This window comes from Schistocerca cancellata, chromosome 3, assembly GCF_023864275.1.
Source record: "Schistocerca cancellata isolate TAMUIC-IGC-003103 chromosome 3, iqSchCanc2.1, whole genome shotgun sequence".
Classification (NCBI taxonomy): domain Eukaryota; kingdom Metazoa; phylum Arthropoda; class Insecta; order Orthoptera; family Acrididae; genus Schistocerca; species Schistocerca cancellata.
The window spans coordinates 53453135-53471804 of NC_064628.1; the positions used below are offsets into that span (position 1 = coordinate 53453135).

The 18670-nt window shown below is 39.8% G+C and overlaps 1 protein-coding gene across 1 annotated transcript in view; it reads left to right on the forward strand.

The window, feature by feature from the left end:
- The window catches only part of LOC126176950 (ubiquitin domain-containing protein UBFD1-like), a 52639-nt gene extending 39135 nt beyond the window's left edge, over window positions 1–13504 (forward strand). The window contains exons 5-6 of the mRNA XM_049924158.1: window positions 8337–8525; window positions 12954–13504. Coding sequence (XP_049780115.1) covers window positions 8337–8525; window positions 12954–13064 — 300 coding nt within the window. The 3' untranslated portion in view covers window positions 13065–13504. The remainder of the gene's footprint in view (window positions 1–8336; window positions 8526–12953) is intronic.
- Window positions 13505–18670: the final 5166 nt, after the last annotated feature.

Genomic DNA, 18670 nt, shown 5'->3' on the forward strand with positions numbered 1-18670 from the left:
TCGAACCCAGAATTCTTGCCATGGAGTTATTCACACTAGGCTGCTCGATGGTGTGACCAAGGCAGAAATCCAAACATACCTCTCCGATCGGGGTGTCATTGCAGTCCATTGGGTGATAAAAAAGGTGGATGCATCCCTAGTGCCCACATGCATTCTTTTTCTCATTTTTGATGGAGTGGTGCTTCCGTCCAAGATCAAAGCAGGATATGAAGCTATCACAGTTCGACCACACATTCCGAACCTGATGCACTGCTTCATTGTTACAACCACACTCGAATGTCTTGTTGACACCGGCCCAAATGTGTAACCTGTGGTAGGGATGCTCACGAGGGCGATTGTCCCTCCCCTGCTCCCTGCTGTATCATTTGCAATGGCAACCAGGCCACCTCTTCCTGAGATTGTCCCTTGTATCTCGATGAACGGCCATCCAGGAGGTCCGGGTGAAGGAAAAAGTGCCCCACCCGGTCGCTTGCAAGTTCTTGGTGAGTCGGATATCCTAGGATATCCTACGTTCTACCATCTGGCACTTAAAAGTACTGCTCTTGCTACATCTCATTCCACGAAGGACGTGGCAAGGTGGTCATGTGACATCTAATTCAGCATTGCAGTTGTAAAATTGCCCAGTGTCATGGTAGCGTCCCTAGCTCCCTCAGCTGTGCAACAACCCATTAAACTATCACCTCACAGGGCAAAGTCACCTGCTACAGAACTGGCAAGCTGGAAACGGCAGAAGGAATACTCCCGTGAAGACTTCTTACATCCCTCGAGCCAACCGGAAGTGCTCCAACAAAACAAAGGCAAGTGGTCTTCTTCCTTTGCCGACTTGAAGGTCCTCTTCAACGGTGTTGCCACGTGATACCATTGCCTGGCTGACCTCTCTATTGCTGGTGCGCACCTCCAACCATTTTTCTGCGCTGGACTCCACAGACCGACAGAAGGAAAATGCCGACGCCTTTGTAGATCTCATGGAGCAGGATCCCCCAGCATCTACATCTATATCTACATCTACATCCATACTCCACAAGCCACCTGACGGTGTGTGGCGGAGGGTACTTTGAGTACCTCTATAGGTTCTCCCTTCTATTCCAGGCTCGTGTTGTTTGTGGAAAGAAAGATTGTCGGTATGCCTCTGTGTGGGCTCTAATCTCTCTGATTTTATCCTCATGTCTCTTCGCGAGATATACGTAGGAGGGAGCAATATATTGCTTGACTCCTCAGTGAAGGTATGTTTTCGAAACTTCAACAAAAGCCTGTACCGAGCTACTGAGCGTCTCTCTTGCAGAGTCTTCCACTTGAGTTTATCTATCATATCCGTAACGCTTTTGTGATTACTAAATGATCCTGTAACGAAGCGCGCTGCTCTCCGTTGTATCTTCTCTCTCTCTTCCGTCAACCCTATCTGGTACGGATCCCACACCGGTGAGCAGTATTCAAGCAATGGGCGAGCAATTGAACTGTAACCTCCTTCCTTTGTTTTCGGAGTGCATTTCTGTAGGATTCTTCCAATGAATCTCAGTGTGGCATCTGATTTACCGACGATCAACTTTATATGATCATTCTATTTTAAATCACTCCTAATGCGTACTCCCAGATAATTTATGGAATTAACTGCTTCCGGTTGCTGACTTGCTATACTGTAGCTAAATGATAAAGGATCTTCCTTTCTATGTCTACATTGAGATTAAATTGCCACTCCCTGCACCATGCGTCAATTCGTTGCCGATCCTCCTGCATTTCAGTACAATTTTCCATTGTCACAACCTCTCAATATACTACAGCATCATCTGCAAAAAGCCTCAGTGAACTTCCGATGTTATCCACAAGGTCATTTATGTATATTGTGAATAGCAACGGTCCTACGACACACCCCTGCGGCACACCTGAAATCACTCTTACTTCGGAAGACTTCTCTCTATTGAGAATGATATGCTGTGTTCTGTTATCTAGGAACTGTTCAATCCAATCACACAATTGGTCTGATAGTCCATATGCTCGTACTTTGTTCATTAAACGACTGTGGGAAACTGTATCAAACGCCTTGTGGAAGTCAAGAAACATGGCATCTACCTGGGAACCCGTGTCTATGGCCCTCTGAGTCTTGTGGACGAATAGCGCGAGCTGGGTTTCACACGATCGTCTTTTTCGAAACCTGTGCTGATTGCTGCAGTGTAGATTTCTAGTGCCCAGAAAAGTCATTATACTCGAACATAATATGTGTTCCAAAATTCTACAACTGATTGACATTAGAGATATAGGTCTATAGTTCTGCACATCTGTTAGACGTCCTTTCTTGAAAACGTGGATGACCTGTGCCCTTTTCCAATTCTTTGGAGCGCTACACTCTTCTAGAGACCTACAGTACACCGCTGCAAGAAGGGGGGCAAGTTCCTTCACGTACTCTGTGTAAAATCGAACTGGTATCCCATCAGGTCCAGCAGCATTTCCTCTTTTGAATGATTTTTAATTGTTTTTCTATCCCTCTGTCATCTATTTCAATGTCTACCATTTTGTCATTTGTGCGACAATCTGTAGCAGTGAGTCTTCAAAGGCTGGCAGTTGCCAGTTGCCAAAGTGGTACCCCTTCATTTTTCCCCTTGTCCACTTTCCTCGTCATGACTCTCCTCCAGTGGAATGTTTGCAACATCTACTTGTTCTCTGCCTCTAGGAAACAAAATTGCATCTTCATGACTGCTTTGAGCTCTCTCATTTCTCCTCGATCCACTTTGATCTTCCCCCTGAGGAAAGCATTCCGTCTCATGGGGGAGTCATGCTGCTCATCTGGGATGACATTCGTAGTCAACCCATCTCCCTGACAACCGCTTCAAACTGTTGCACTCCACATTTTTCTTCCTAACTTGACCTTTTCCCTTTGTACTGTTAACATTCCTTCATCATTTGGTGTCACCAGGGCAGACTTGCTCCAGCTTATTGGGCATCTCCCTCTCCCCTTTTCTGTTGGTCAGTGACTGACACACACACACACACACACACACACACACACACACACACACACACACACACTTTTAATATTTACATGGATAATTGTTCAGTGCATGTTACTTGTCCCATAACTGTCTGATGCTGTGTATTGTTCTTATGTCAAGTCACATGATTTTGGTATTATCATTCTGAAATAAATCGCCAGTACTAAGCCATCAATGTCGATATGAAATACCCAACTTATGTGGCAAGAGTCTTAATTACTTTGACAGATTTACCCTAAATTGCGTCCCGCAGCTGTGGCATCAACACTGCATGATAAATGCACTACAGGAGCCAAGCCATGACTCCTCTGCACTCACACTATGAGTTCGCCAGAGTTTCGACTATATATATTCGCATGCATGGTAGGCTGCAGTACTACAATATGTTTACGCCACCTTGCTGCCAGCAGTAATTCTGCAGTTTGTAAGACTGCCTCTACCAAAACTGGAGAAAGAATTAACATTGGATGGAGGGGTGTATTGCTTTTCCACACAGTTGTTAAACTTGATGTCACTGTTGAGACAATGACCAGTAGTGCATAAATCGGGTTACCTATCATATCGTTGCACTTACATAAATCTCCAAAACAAAATACGGAGTGTGGCACAGAACACAGCTCACATTTACATCATGTGTCACAGTGATCAGTGTCTTGCAGTAATTCATCGAAAGAAAATTACCCAGAGAGAGTTCATATGATCCAGTCCTTAACGGATGCTGTAACTTGAAAAAATCAGTTGTGCCAATGACATTGATGTCCCAAATTCGCTAATATATTCTTAGGAATCAACATTACTAAGTTTTTTCAATACTTGTTCTTTTATGGAAATGTTGACATGTTTACATTAGAGTGCTTGACCTCTTTTACTCACAAGAGTAATGCGGATGTTACCATACGGTAAGTCTCCCCTGACCTGTGGTTCTGGATGAATTTCCCAAAGTCTTCCCCTTCTTCCTTCTCCTTCAACCCTTCTGCCTGAAGGAGGAGCCACTGGCTCCAAAAGCTTGCCAATTACAACAGTCATTTGTACTGCCATCGCTTGGTGAATAGATTTTTTGTCTATCCGATTAAATAACTTGTAAATCTTGACATTTAGCTTTCTAATCCTGTCCACAAAATTCTGGATGGCTTCCCTTTTGTATTCGAGACAAATTGTTCAGCTGTTCCCAATACTTACAGCTGTTTCTGCTTCTATATTGCTGCAGCAAGCCTACCTTCAGAATTTCAAATCTCTGCACGTTCCTTAACTCTTCGTGATACACTGCCTATGCCTTAGTGTCTCCCACCAAACAGTTAGCCAAATGTAAAGCTGTTCCTGTGACCCACATCCCAGGTTTATGTATGTTAACAGGTTGTTTATAACTGCTAACATGACCTCTCCTGCTGGGTACTTGAAAAGAGAGAGACTAGGATAGCGATACTAGTGTGGAGGATGGCTACTGATATTTCCAGTATGTCAGTATTGATCCTTTTTGTCTTCTCCGTGAGGAGGACATAAAGTTAACTCATACGTATGTAAGATTATCACATAATAAAGATGTGGTGCCTCTTCATCCAAAGTACATTGCTCGCAAAATATACATAAGGTTCGTTGTGAACAAAGCAAATGAGGGTAGTAACTTTAAAACACCGTACCTTCTCTAGGGTTGGCCAGTAGTGCTACTTGATGAATGACACAGGGCAAGTGGGACATACATTTCCTTCTAAATGAACTTTGTGTGTGCTGCTTCCAACATCTGAGCATGGATACCCATTCCAGCCAAAGGCAGTTTCTGGAGGTCATGCTTATAAACAAACACCATTAATCATTGGCCAAACAAACAAATCGAAGAGGAACTTTCGTATGAAAATTGTTAATATTTTCTGCAGGTGACCTCGAAAGTCAACCAGCATGCACCTGTGAACTTGGTTTTGCTTCAACTGTTATGCCAGCATATGAATCTGGTGGCCAAAGCAAATTCCCCATTATGAGTACTAGCCTGCTATTGACCGTATGTCTTTCTCCAAAAATTCCTCGTACAGAGAAAATTTATTATTTTTAGTTGCCATTTTCCATATTCAGAAAAAACAACTTAAATTTCCAATAAAGTAATCTACTTAACTTACATAAAGCTGCTATAATTTTGTCAGTAATGATTCCAGATCCAGCTTTCTACTGAAAACAAGATGAGCAGACATAATTTCCTGTTGCAGGAAAATGTTTGTGTTTGATAAATGTAAAGCATGTTGTAATTATTTGGAACTTAATTTGCATTGATGAAGGAAATTGGCTGATTTTAAATAACAGCTTCTTGGTCAGCACATAGAACTTGTCCAACTGTAAAACATTGATGTAGCAGGTTGGAGATTTGTCAAATACACAGAAAGCACTCGGTGTGCTGATTTCATGTGATTGGCATGACCAAAAATATCAGTAAATCCCAAAGTGAGGACAGTGTTTTCTATAGCAAATTTCCTATGATTCAACCACTTGTGCCCATTTAGTTCCCCTTCTTAATCCTGTCTTGTTTTTTAGTTTTTGTTTCCCAGTTCCTGTCTGTCTGCTCCTAGCTTTTGTTGTAACCCCCTCCCTTGCAGTAGGTATGCTTGACAGGTAGCCTACACAAGCTGCAGCTGCCTTAGAGAGAATGGAAGTGCACCTGCACCCTGTGAGGACAGCATTAGAAGATTTGGTTCCAAACACACAAATTTTTCATTTGTCTATTTTTCAGTTACCATTCTTTTTTGAAAATGTTTTAAACAAAAGAACACACACATCCGTTTCTGGGGTGTGACTTTCTTCCTTGGACGTTTCCTGCTGTTGAAAATGCACGTGTTTGCTTTAAATAGAATTGTATTGTATGAAAACAACTCGTATCACTGAACTTTCCACAATAATGCATTTACTCGATTATAAGACAAGTTTTTTTTCCCCCCCAGTTTGTTGTTCAAAAAGTAAAGAATCATCTTATATTAGCAAATTAAACTACTGCTGCTGATGATACTCACCTTCGAACAGGCTCAGGATTTCCCGATATGCCGAAACGTTCAATGCAGTATTGACATTGCATGAACAATCATGTGGCATTTGACTGGCTCAGCACTGAGACTCTATGATATAGCCATTACAACAATCTATTGGTGTGCTTAAAATTTTGTGAAATGCAGGAGGAAACAGCACAAAATTTTATCATCTTACAAACTCTTGTTCTATTTGAGCAGGCTTGCAATAAAAGTTCTCATACATGTATGAGTACAAACATTATGCTGCTTTTTAAGTAAACATTCAAAAGCAGAAATGCTGTCCTTAAAAAAGAAAAAAAAATCCTTGGTTCTGAACTTGGATCAATATTTTATTTGATTACAAGAGACTGTCATGATTTACTAAGTGGGTTGCAAACGAGAAAGTCGGTCACTGTTCATTATTAGAATACCAGGTAAAAATGTTTCCAGCTTTTAATCAGCTATAGAACATGATGCTGACATTCAGATGAAACAAGAAAGAAAATTTATTGAGAACGAAACAAAAGAAATCATATTAAAATGACTTTAATTGTTGTCACAAGAAAAAAGTACAGCGGCTAAATCTGTTGTGTGGAGATGGTACCAACAGACATCAGTAAATGGTGGGACGAGCACAGTTTTGAGAATTGGGCTGAATCGTGATTGCGATCTTTACCTATGTACTAGTTGCTGTTATTACATATGACTTGCACCCTAAAAGATATTGCAGTCCGTGTTCAGTTGCTAAAGCATAATACCACAAAAGGGTCAGAGGAGGAAGTGAGCAGGTAGCAAATTACGTTGTGTTGCCAACCGTGGGAATCTATACTGCTAGTTTAACGTTTCAGGAACATCTACCATGTTTAAACTGCAGTATCCCTAAATCTGTTTAAACTGCAGTTTACCTGAACACAGCAGGAGACGATAAAAGTCTAGATGGGGGCCCGTGGTGGTCTTACTTGTTTCATGCTGCAGTGTCATCTATGCTCATCGTGACACATGACAGGAATGAAAGGGGGTGTGTCAGCTGTTGGCTCTACACAGCCAATGAGAGAGAGAGAGCAGCAGGCAGATGATATATTTTGAAGCAAGAGACATTGTAACATTCCCATGTCAGTATAGAAGTGAAATCGAACATGTAATAGGAATAAACAGCTGTGTTCCCAGGTCCCACAGTAACCACAATCGCAGAAATTGCCACATATTCAGAAGAAATAGCCAAATATTTGTGACAACAAAACTATAAATTTCACAGCTGTGCTTTGAGTATGACGAAGATTAAAAATAGTGATACCACTGGTGACAAGGATAGTAAGTGAAAAATTTAGAAAAGAAAACACCTTACAAATTAATGTAAATAATTTCTTTTTCATTTTATTTCTCATAATATTATCTAAATGTAGATAATAAATGGCATAAATGTAGAATATGTATAATATTAACTTTTTAGACCCAAAATATGTTAAAAATTAATTTTTCTCAATAAGCCTCATGGAAAAAAAGAGGGTTGTCTTATAATGAGGGTCGTTTTATACTTAGGTAAATATGGTAATTACCACTCTTCCTATTTATAAGTAGCTCTGCTCCTGTTACACCATTTTGTGCTGCTGCTGAAACTACACCTCCTTCATCTGACTGGAAATCCTTATGCCTTATCTTCTTTCTGATTAACTTCAAATGGTCTCCCCCCCCCCCCCCCCCCTTCCACCCCACCCCACCCCACACCGAAGTGATGGTCTTTTAATTATTGTGTATTTCATTATGTGTTACTTCATTTAAAGGTTCATTTTACACCTGCCAAAATATCTCATTAGTACAGGAAATTTGAACTGCATTTGAATTCTTTCTGTTCCAAGACACAGACCTTATTTGTTTCACCTGCCAGCTGGTAGAAATAGTGACAGTGAAGGATAATATGGTGTAGAAAGTTTATTTCTTGTGAAACTTCCTTCTTGTGCTAGACTATCTGTGTTCATTCACATTTGCATCAGTGAATGAGTGGAAGTTGTTTGTATTGAAAAGATCAACCATTTGTTGGTGATAGATATCAAATCATAATCTAGATGTTCGTTGGGAATGTTCATGTTAGTTTGGTTCACAAATAAATATGAAAAAATCTTAAATTGTTTTTGAAGGAGTATGGCATACATGTATACATTGTGTTATCATTTGATGAGTGATGTAGTTACAGGTAACTGCTGATTGTGATGCTGTAGTAATTAATCTATAAAATGAAGAAAGTTGCATAATATTAGGAAATTCTAAATCTGTTCTGTGTTTTTCATACTTTCAGATAAATGCAGTTTTCATTAAGATCACCTTCATGATCTGTTTTGTATTTAAAAGGGTGTTTTTTTTTTTTCTTTAGGATCCATTGCCACCATTTCCTCTGTCAGGAATGTTAAATAAATCTGGTGGAAAGGTACGTCTCACTTTCAAAATGGAGCAAGATCAGGTGTGGATTGGCACTAAAGAACGCACTGACAAGATACCCATGACATCAATTAAGGCAGTTGTTAGTGAGCCGATTGATGGCCATGATGAGTATCACATAATGGTAATAGCCTCATTTCATTCATTATATCTTCATAGTTGTAGCCTATTTGTTTTGTTACTACACACAGGAATTTGGAAAATTCCTAGGTTACATCTTAAAATATATCACTCCAATGTTTAATGATTTTATTTCACAGTCACCGAAAGACACAAAAATTATAGAAGATACTAGTTCATAATGTTGATTTGGTACATATTTTCTAAATAGATTGAGATTTTTGTTTCGAGTAGCAAATATTTTCTTGCTCACATTCACTAAGATTTTATCTGTCAAGGTACTGAAGAAAGTGTGCTGTTATAAATGGAAGCAGTATAATTTTGTAATGACTTTTGCTGACTCCTGAAAATACTTTACAGTGATAAAATCTATATTATTTGCTAAAAGGTAACATGTCAACATTATCTGTATAAGGCTGCACTCACGTGGCCACTTTCTCTCTCTCTCTCTCTCTCTCTCTCTCTCTCTCTCTCTCTCTCTGTCAACGCCTTGTTGTACAAATTGTTGATCAAGACATAACTCTCTTGCAGCATGAAACAATCTTGACACTCTTTGTATCAGTTTGTGTTCCTTGCTTGTTAAATCCCAAATTTATTTATTTATACACAATTTCTGCTTGCTGCTAAATGCCACAGTTAAAGTCCTTGGGAATTAAAACTGCATATTTGTACTCCATATTGGACATCTCATATAAAATCAAAGATGCTGTAACTTACCAAGCGAGAAAGCGTTGGTTGTTGTTAGGCACAATAAAAGACACACAAATTTCAAGCTTTCGCAACCCAAGGTTGCTTCATCAGGAAAGAGGGAAGGAGAGGGAAAGATGAAAGGATGTGGGTTTTAAGGGAGCGGAAAGACTTAACCTTTCCCGGGACTGGAATGACTCCTTACCCTCTCCCTTAAAACCCACATCCTTTCATGTTTCCCTCTCCTTCCCTCTTCAACCATTGGTTACGAAAGCTTGAATTTTGTGTGTATGTTTGTGTGTCTATCGACCTGCCAGCACTTTCGTTTGGTAAGTCACACCATCTTTGTTTTTAGATTTTTTTTTCCCACCTGGAATGTTTCCCTCTATTATATTCATATAAACATTCCACGTGGAAAATATATATATATGAAGCAACCAGGGGTTGCGAAAGCTCGAATTTTGTGTGTATGTTTGTGTGTCATCGACCTGCCAGCGCTTTTGTTTGGTAAATCTCATCATCTTTGTTTTGTTTCCCTCTATATATATATATATATATATATATATATATATATATATATATATATATATATATAATAGAGTGAAACATTCCACGTGGGAAAAATATATCTAAAAACAAAGATGATGTGACTTACCAAATGAAAGCGCTGGCAGGTCGATAGAGACACAAGCTTTCGCAACAAATGGTTGCTTCATCAGGAAAGAGGGAAGGAGAGGGAAAGACGAAAGGATGTGGGTTTTAAGGGAGAGGGTAAGGAGTCATTCCAATCCCGGGAGGGGAAAGACTTACCTTAGGGGGAAAAAAGGACAGGTATACACTCGCACACACACCCATATCCAACCGCACATACACAGTCTTTGTATGCGCAGTTGCATATGAGTGTGTGTGCGAGTGTATACCGGTACACACACACACACACACAGATATATACAGGGAGAAGCGAAATTCGCGCACGCAGGCTTCGCAGTGCGGCTCCTCACATGCCAGCTATAAAAAAAACTGTCTGTCACAAAATTTCGTCCAGCGAGTACATCCGGCAGAAAAAGGAAGTTAAAGAGTGGCAATCTGGCAACACATTGTATTTGTGTTGTACTGTTGGTGCGCAGTGGATAGAGTTTTGGGTTAATATGTAGGAGGTCAAGGGTTCAATCCTGGGTTCAAGCGTATGTTTTTTATTTGGTAAATGTAGTCCAAGTGGTACGGTATCTGACATCTTAAACGTCAACAGCGATTGCAGCAGGTCCTCTGGAAAACATTTGCACTTACATGCGGCAATCATAGAAATGAAACATTATTCAGCTTTGAAAGATGCCCTTTCCACATCATGGGATCAAATTTATTTGCACCACTTCCTCTACTAGAAGCGAAACCTGTTTTCCTTGTACCCTGCTCTAATGGTCACATAGATTAGTACCAACTATTATTCTTGCTTCGTTCAGGTCCATTACATTTCGTTAGGGCCTTACATTACCAGTAGGACTAGCAACGTGCTTTGCAAATAATGTCCAAACTCAGTTACTACACCACTGGCCATTAAAATTGCTACACACGAAGATGGCGTGCTACAGACGCGAAATTTAACCAACAGGGAGAAGATGCTGTGATATGCCAATGATTAGCTCTTCAAAGCATTCACACAAGGCTGGATGCGTACCATCACATTTCCAACTTTGATAAAGGTTGGAGGGTAGCCTATTGCGATTGCGGTTTATCGTATCGCGACATTGCTGCTCGCATTGGTTGAGATCCAATTACTGTTAGCAGAATATGGAATCGGTGGGTACAGGAGGGTAATACGGAATACAGTGCTGGATCCCAATGGTCTCGTATCACTAGCAGTCAAGTTGACAGGCATCTTATCTGCATGGCTGTAAAGGATTGTGCAGCCATGTCTCGATCCCTGAATCAACAGATGGGGACTTTCACAAGACAACAACCATCTGCACGAACAGTTCGACAACGTTTGCAGCAGCATGGACTATCAGCTCAGAGACCATGGCTGCGGTTACCCTTGACACTGCATTGCAGACAGGAGCGCCTGCGATGGTGTACTCAACGATGAACCTGGGTGTACGAATGGCAAAACGCCATATTTTCGGATGAATCCAGGTTCTATTTACAGCATCGTGATAGTCGCTTCCGTGTTTGGCGACATTGCGGTGAACGCACTTAAGAAGCGTGTATTTGTCATCGCCGTACTGGAGTATCACCCGGCGTGATGGTATGGGGTGCCATTGGTTACACGTCTCGGTCACCTCTTGTTCGCATTGACGGCACTTTGAACAGTGGACGTTACATTTCAGATGTGTTACGACCCGTGGCTCTACCCTTCATTCGATCCCTGCGAAACCCTACATTTCAGCAGGATAATGCACGACCGCATGTTGCAGGTCCTGTAGGGGCCTTTCTGGATACAGAAAATGTTCGACTGCTGCCCTGGCCAGCACATTCTCCACATCTCTCACCAATTGGAAACGTCTGGTCGATGTTGGCCGAGCAACTGGCTCATCACGGTACGCCAGTCACTACTCTTGATGAACTGTGGTATTGCGTTGAAGCTGCATGGGCAACTGTACCTGTACACACCATCCAAGCTCTGTTTGACTCAATGCCCAGGCGTATCAATGCCGTTATTATGGCCAAAGGTGGTTGTTCTGGGTACTGATTTCTCAGGATCTATGCACCCAAATTGCGTGAAAATGTAATCACATGTCAGTTCTGGTATAATATATTTGTCCAATGAATACCCGTTTATCATCTGCATTTCTTCTTGGTGTAGCAATTTTAATGGCCAGTAGTGTATTTGTATCTGTTATCACCATGGTCCCATTAATTGTTTCAACTGTCTATTTCTTATTTGTCTAACCACGTATTTGTTGTGTTCAGCATTACAAAATGTTATAAACTTAGGGTACATATGACATAAGAAATGGTGTATTTTACAGTATGAAATGTCAGAATGAAATTAACGAATAAAAAAAAATGCACCCCAACCCAGGATAGAACCCTCAGCCTTCTGCATGGTAACCCAAAACTCTAGCCATTGTGTCAACTGTGCAGCAGGATTAAACTGTCCTCTCAGATGTAGCTACAATACATGTTGTTACAGTGTTGCCAGAGTGCCACTCTTTAATGTCCTTTTTCTGCCAGATATACTCGCCAGACAGAAATTCTGGGAGAGACGTTTTTTTATCGCTGGCGTGTGATGAGTTATAGTTCAATCAAACACAAAAATCCCATAATTTGTGTGAACAATATTACGGACAAAGATAGATTGCTACTCACAGTAAAGCTGACACATTGAATGGCAGATACACACGACAAGAAGACAGTTACACAGTTACATTGTTCAGAAAAGAAAATGTACCCCCCTACAAACACACACACACACACACACACACACCAGGAATCCGTCACTCTATCGCAGAGGAATTTTGGAAAGTAAGCGAGAGATACCAGCAGATTTAACCATTAATCAGACTGTTAAATGTGTCAGTAGAATAGTTAAATTGGTTAGATCATTGTATGAAGGTTCTGGATTTAATTTCTAGACCAATAAATAGTTTTAAAGGATTTGGAAGTTCTTTTACAGTGTACAAGTTGCCAGACAGTGGAGTATTCATTTGGCAGTTTACCCGAATATATTTAGCCATAGCCTTTAAATTATCTGTGAGCCAGAACAGTTTTAAAATGTGCTAGTGACATTCAAAAACTATTCTTGCAGGGAATTCAGCTTGGGCCAACAGAGGCCTCAAGATACTGGGTGTACTGGGTGCCAGCTCAGTATGTAGATGCCATCAAGGATGCCATTCTTGGAAAGTGGCAGTACTTCTGATTCTATTCTGTGGTGACTAAAAATTCAGAGTCCATTGTGGGTGCTTCTGCCCTTTCAAGTAAAACAGTTTTGTGATGTGACTGTAATAAGACATGATATGTATTTTTCAGCACGATTTTTCATTCAATTCGATTGAAGTGGAGGCGTGCATCTGCAGTGAGAAAGTTACCAGACACTGATGTGAATATGTGATTTATCTGTATTGAGACTTTTAGGTCTTTTTTATGTAAAGCAAAATATAATACTCTTACTGTTGCTAGCACAACAGATTGGACTGATATATGTATTTATGAGTTATCAACCTCGCCTTTGCTTTCGATAGCTGGACTTTATGGTATGTCAGTTTATGAGATTGTTTAATTATGTTTTGTTGATTGTAACAATGATTGCTGTTAAATTTTTATGTTTTGATTATATATGTATAATAAATGCACAAATGAAAAACAGTTTTTCTTTTAGTATGAACTGAGACTTGTTAATGGAATTACCAGGGCAGCTCAATCAAAATAGGCACTGTTTGATCTATATACTTTCCCAGTGTGGTGTACTAGTTAAATACCTCCTTACTAGTGTTTGATGAGTGCTTCTTTAACTCTTTCACTGCTGTGAGCATGTGTATACATCTTGCTACACCATTCCCCAGGTGTTGTGGACATCTATATGTGCGCCTCTTAGATTTTCCTACAGTGCTATGGGTGTTCCATATCTCAGCGAATAAAATAGTTTATAGCATTTATCAAACAACATGTGCCGCATTGCCTGCTATCATTTACTGAAAGAAAGGCGAAAAACTCATTTCGGTATCTTGAATCATTTAGGAGATATGATGATTTTTATGACCATGTGGTTCATGATGCACAAGAGCATAAATAGGCACTTCGTGAATGACTGCTCTAGTATGACTTTTCCAAGTTTTGTCTCCTGTTACAGTGTTGTATACAGATTTAACTTTCCTCTCTCAAATTTTCTGAGCATTTCATTACGCCAGCTGACAAGCCTGTTTTTTGAGCTTTGGTCAAATTGTGCTGAAAACATCATCTTCAGGGTTAAATATTCATTCAAAATCAAATCTACTGCTGGTTTCAATTTGTCTATTATGCCTCCATTTCACAGTAAGTCACATGCCAACCATCTTCAATTGTGTTGGACTAAATTCATCACTGGAAGCCTGACTCGCAACAAAAACCTGCAAACCACTATACTAAACAGTCTTTGCTGAAGGTAGTTGACTGCCAAATATAGAATGACGTGATTTCAGACATTGTTGTTGAGTTAGGCATTTACGAAAATTATGAAAAATCCTTGGAAAACTTTTACATCAGATTTCCATATTTTTCCAACATTGTTTCTTTGAACATTAATTGTAAACAAACTACCCAGCCATTTTCTGAGATGCCACATATACTTATATATTATTTTATAGGGTGGTCAGAAAAAGTCTCAAAAGCTTGTAAGGATGTTCCAGGGTAGGTTGTTCTCAGAAATAACTTTTAAGAAAAAAATTGGTACATTGTGCCATTTTTAAGGGAATTTGTATTGAAGTTAGCCAGTCAGGCTGTTGTGTACGTAAATTCAAGCAGCTCATCTGAGATGGTGTCGCCAAATATGTTCTTCATCAGTTTCCTATAACTGAGCAAGAGAGCGATACAAAAATTGGAAATAGGACAGTAGTAAGGATCAGACCCAAGCCAAAGGCTGAGCAGTCTCGTGTGCAACATCTATTCTATGGTAACAACTGACACTAATTTCGTCTGATGGGCTGCTCAAATTTACACATGCAACAGCCTGATTGGCTAACTTAAGAGCGAATTAACTCGGAAGGCAGATATTTTTGTCTGAGTATGTTAGGCTGAATGACGGATAGCATTTTCTACTGTGGTATTTATGAATGTTACTGTTGATTTGAACTGCAGTAAATTTTTGACAACTTTGTGAGGGAATAAATGTACTGTGCCTATTATCCAAATACCCAATCGATAAAGAAGTGAATCTGATAGACTAAAAATGTGTACCACACAGACAGAGTGAAAGACTGATTGTGGAAACAGTTTTCTAGGCTATGGCTAAGTCATTTTTCCACAGTATCCTTTATTCCGAGAGTTCTAGTGCCACAAGACACAGAACAACTTCTGTGAGGTTGTAAAGTGAGAGGTATGTGCTGGCGAAAGGCAGGTTAAGAGGTGGACCTAATATTGATTATTCTCCATTTTAAATATGCTTCACTGTGTGCACTGCCTAGGTTTCTTAATACAACAGTTTGCACCCCCTCAGATAGTACAGGATGTTTAAAAAAACTATATACATATTAGAAAGTATTTATAGCTTTACCATGGCTAGGTTATTGGAGGAATGAATACATTGTCTAGTGCCCGCATCTCGTGGTCGTGCGGTAGCGTTCTCGCTTCCCACGCTCGGGTTCCCGGGTTCGATTCCCGGCGGGGTCAGGGATTTTCTCTGCCTCGTGATGGCTGGGTGTTGTGTGCTGTCCATAGGTTAGTTAGGTTTATGTAGTTCTAAGTTCTAGGGGACTGATGACCATAGATGTTAAGTCCCATAGTGCTCAGAGCCATTTGAACCATTTTACATTGTCTAGTTTATATACATTCCTGCTAGGCATTGTCTTCTGTTTGCTTAGTTACCTGTTGTAAAACGGCTATTCCACAGCAGTAATCATTTGTGTTCTGTAATTTGCAAAGTGTAACTCCGTGAGGACAGTGCAAAGACGTTTCTGGTTGGTGTGCCAAACTGATCCTCCAAATGGGTGGAATAAGTACAGATGGTGTGAACAGTTTGTAGACACAGGATGTGTATGTAAAGGAAAGAGTCCTGGCTGCCCTCATGTTTCCGACAAAAATGTCACGTGGATTCAAACGGCTTCCCAACATAGTCCTGCAATATCAGCTCTTGTGATCGGGACTTTTAACTGCCTACAACAATAATTTGGCATATCTTATGATGTCAGTTGGTTATTAAGCTGTACAAGTTACAGCTGTTTCAGGCTCTGCATCACGATGACAAACGCAAACGTGGCATTTTCTGATGAGTTTCAGAATGATGTTGTCAATGATCACACTTTTGCACAGCAAATCATCTTCAGTGATGAAGTGACTTTCCATCTTAGCGGGAAAGTAATCAAACACAATGTTTGAATCTGAGGCGTACAGAACCCACATGGACACACTGAACATGTAGGAGGTTCTCCCAAATCAATTCATTTTGTGCAATATCCCACTTGTCTGTTTACTGCCCATTCTTCTTTGATGGAAACTCGGTTAACAGTCAGTAGGATTTTACGATGTTATAAAAGTGGCTGGTTCCGAGGCTGAACAAGGACAACTTAATTTTTCACTGCAGTCACCAAGTGCATGAGTATATGAATGAAACTCTATCAAACTGTTGGTTTAGTTTTCAAACAGCTGGCAAATTACCACTTCTCAGTTGGGCTCCATGGTCAGTGGACTTGATTCCCTGTGGTTTTTCTTGTGGGTTTTTGTTAAGGATAACGTTGATGTGCCAATAGTACCACTGAACCTGGAGGAGTTGAAGAACTGGATCTATACTGGCTTAACATCAGTGATAATATACATGCTTACCCGAGTAGGGGAGTAATTGGAGTTCTGATGTAATATTGTTTATGTTGCTGATGGAGGATATATTGATCATTCATAATCTAAACGCGAGAGATATGTAAATGTGTCCCAAGTTTCACAGTTGTATGTCTTAACATTTTAATAAATATATACATTTGAAAGATGTTTATTCTTTTTGAAACACCAGCAAATTTGTCTCAGCCAATGAAGATCAAAAATTAAATGTCTAAGAATTTTGACTAATCTATTTCATTGATTCCTGTATCATTATGCATTATTTCTGATAGCATGGTCAGGCCTTGTGCAGTACTGAATTGCATGTATTGTGTTTTATCATAATTAAGTGACAGTCCATATGCAGATAATCAGTTATTAATTTTCAAGAAAATAATTTGTATTTTTTCAGATGTTGAGATTTCTGTATTAGCCATGTCCATGATACTACTTCTGTCATCATCAAATTGAACTATTTCTGCTGCTTGGATATATGACAGTGTATCATTTACATATTGAGAGAACAAGAATAGACCGAATACTGATACCTGTGCCGATAAGTCTCCATTTCAAAGACTGTTTTCTTGTGGACACTCCCTGGGTTTTTAAAGCAACAGTTTGCACTCTCTTAGTAGTATTAAAACCAGTTATGAACAAGTACTTGAATAATGATGATTGAAACAAACAGCTGTATTGTAATCCAACGCCAGTCTGCCATCGACATACGAACCACAATGACAAAGACCAATGAAGACTTCAAATGGAAACATTACAACTTATTAAGCATGTTACGCCAGCATGTGGGATCAACAAAGTTGAGTGCAATGGGGCCAAAATCAACTGGATTCCATAACTCCCAGTAAAATCCCTCCAATGGTCAGGTGACACTGCATTTTGGAGTCTCTGATGGAGTGGCAATGTTCAATGAAGGAAATCTTGCAAGGTATGAAGTCCTGAAGAGACTTCTACAAACTGTTTATTCTTTCACCGTTAAATTTAATGGAAATGATAGTTGCTACGTACCATATATTGTAGATGCTGAGTTGCAGATAGGCATCACAACTATGTTGTGAGTAACAATTGTCCTTTTCGAACATTGTCATTATTCCATCCTGGATTTTCCATTATTTAAGTGTTAAATTTAGCTGAAAGAGTTAGAGCATTAGACAGAGCTGTTAGATACCTTGAAAACAGGTCAAGACAGTGTGGACAAGCAGGAAAAAGGAATTTGCAAGATGAGATGGAAGAGGATGCAGACAAGCCATCATACAGAGCTGGGATGCATTGAGGACTTTAATGGCCATTTCCGAGAACTTCTGTTTTTTTAGGAGTAAAGTGTACTTTTTCTCAGCTTCTAATTTGTTCAAAATCGCAGGGTATACTTATTCGAGTGTTGTCCATATTTTAACATGGGGGATTTGTTATTTTGTAAAAATCAAAGAAGTTAGGGCCTGACATAAATCAAAAAGTGTAGGCAGTTTTTGTTTTAATGTTTTACTGAAATAACTGTATACTCAAAACTAATAAAAATAATTTTAGGGATCCCTCTGTTCAAGTAGTTACAAATGTATAACCTACAAGCCTCTTCTTCTTTCTAAATTTTATTCCTAATAGTTTTTGAGAGAAGATACCTTTTATATGAATAAATTTTGCATTGTTTAAGATTACTCAACCTGTCCCTTCCGTTAAGCCTATGTAACTTCGTATCATGGTACAACTTAACATAATATATACATAGAATTGTCAAAACATACTGTAGTATAACATTTCCAGCATTGAGATGACTGTATGGGCAAGCCAATAAACTAAAAGAAATGACGAAACGTATTCTTAGATGTCTTCTCATTATGAAAATAACAAACATGCTGTGAAAGCTATCATTAAGGTGCAGCACGATCTACAGGGTACTGCCTGCCATGTAGCACTCGGAGCCCGCAGGGGTCTGTGACCTGGCCTGGCCCAGACCACTGCATTCGACGCAGCTAGGTGGACATGCCACACTACCGAGGGGGCACATGAGAC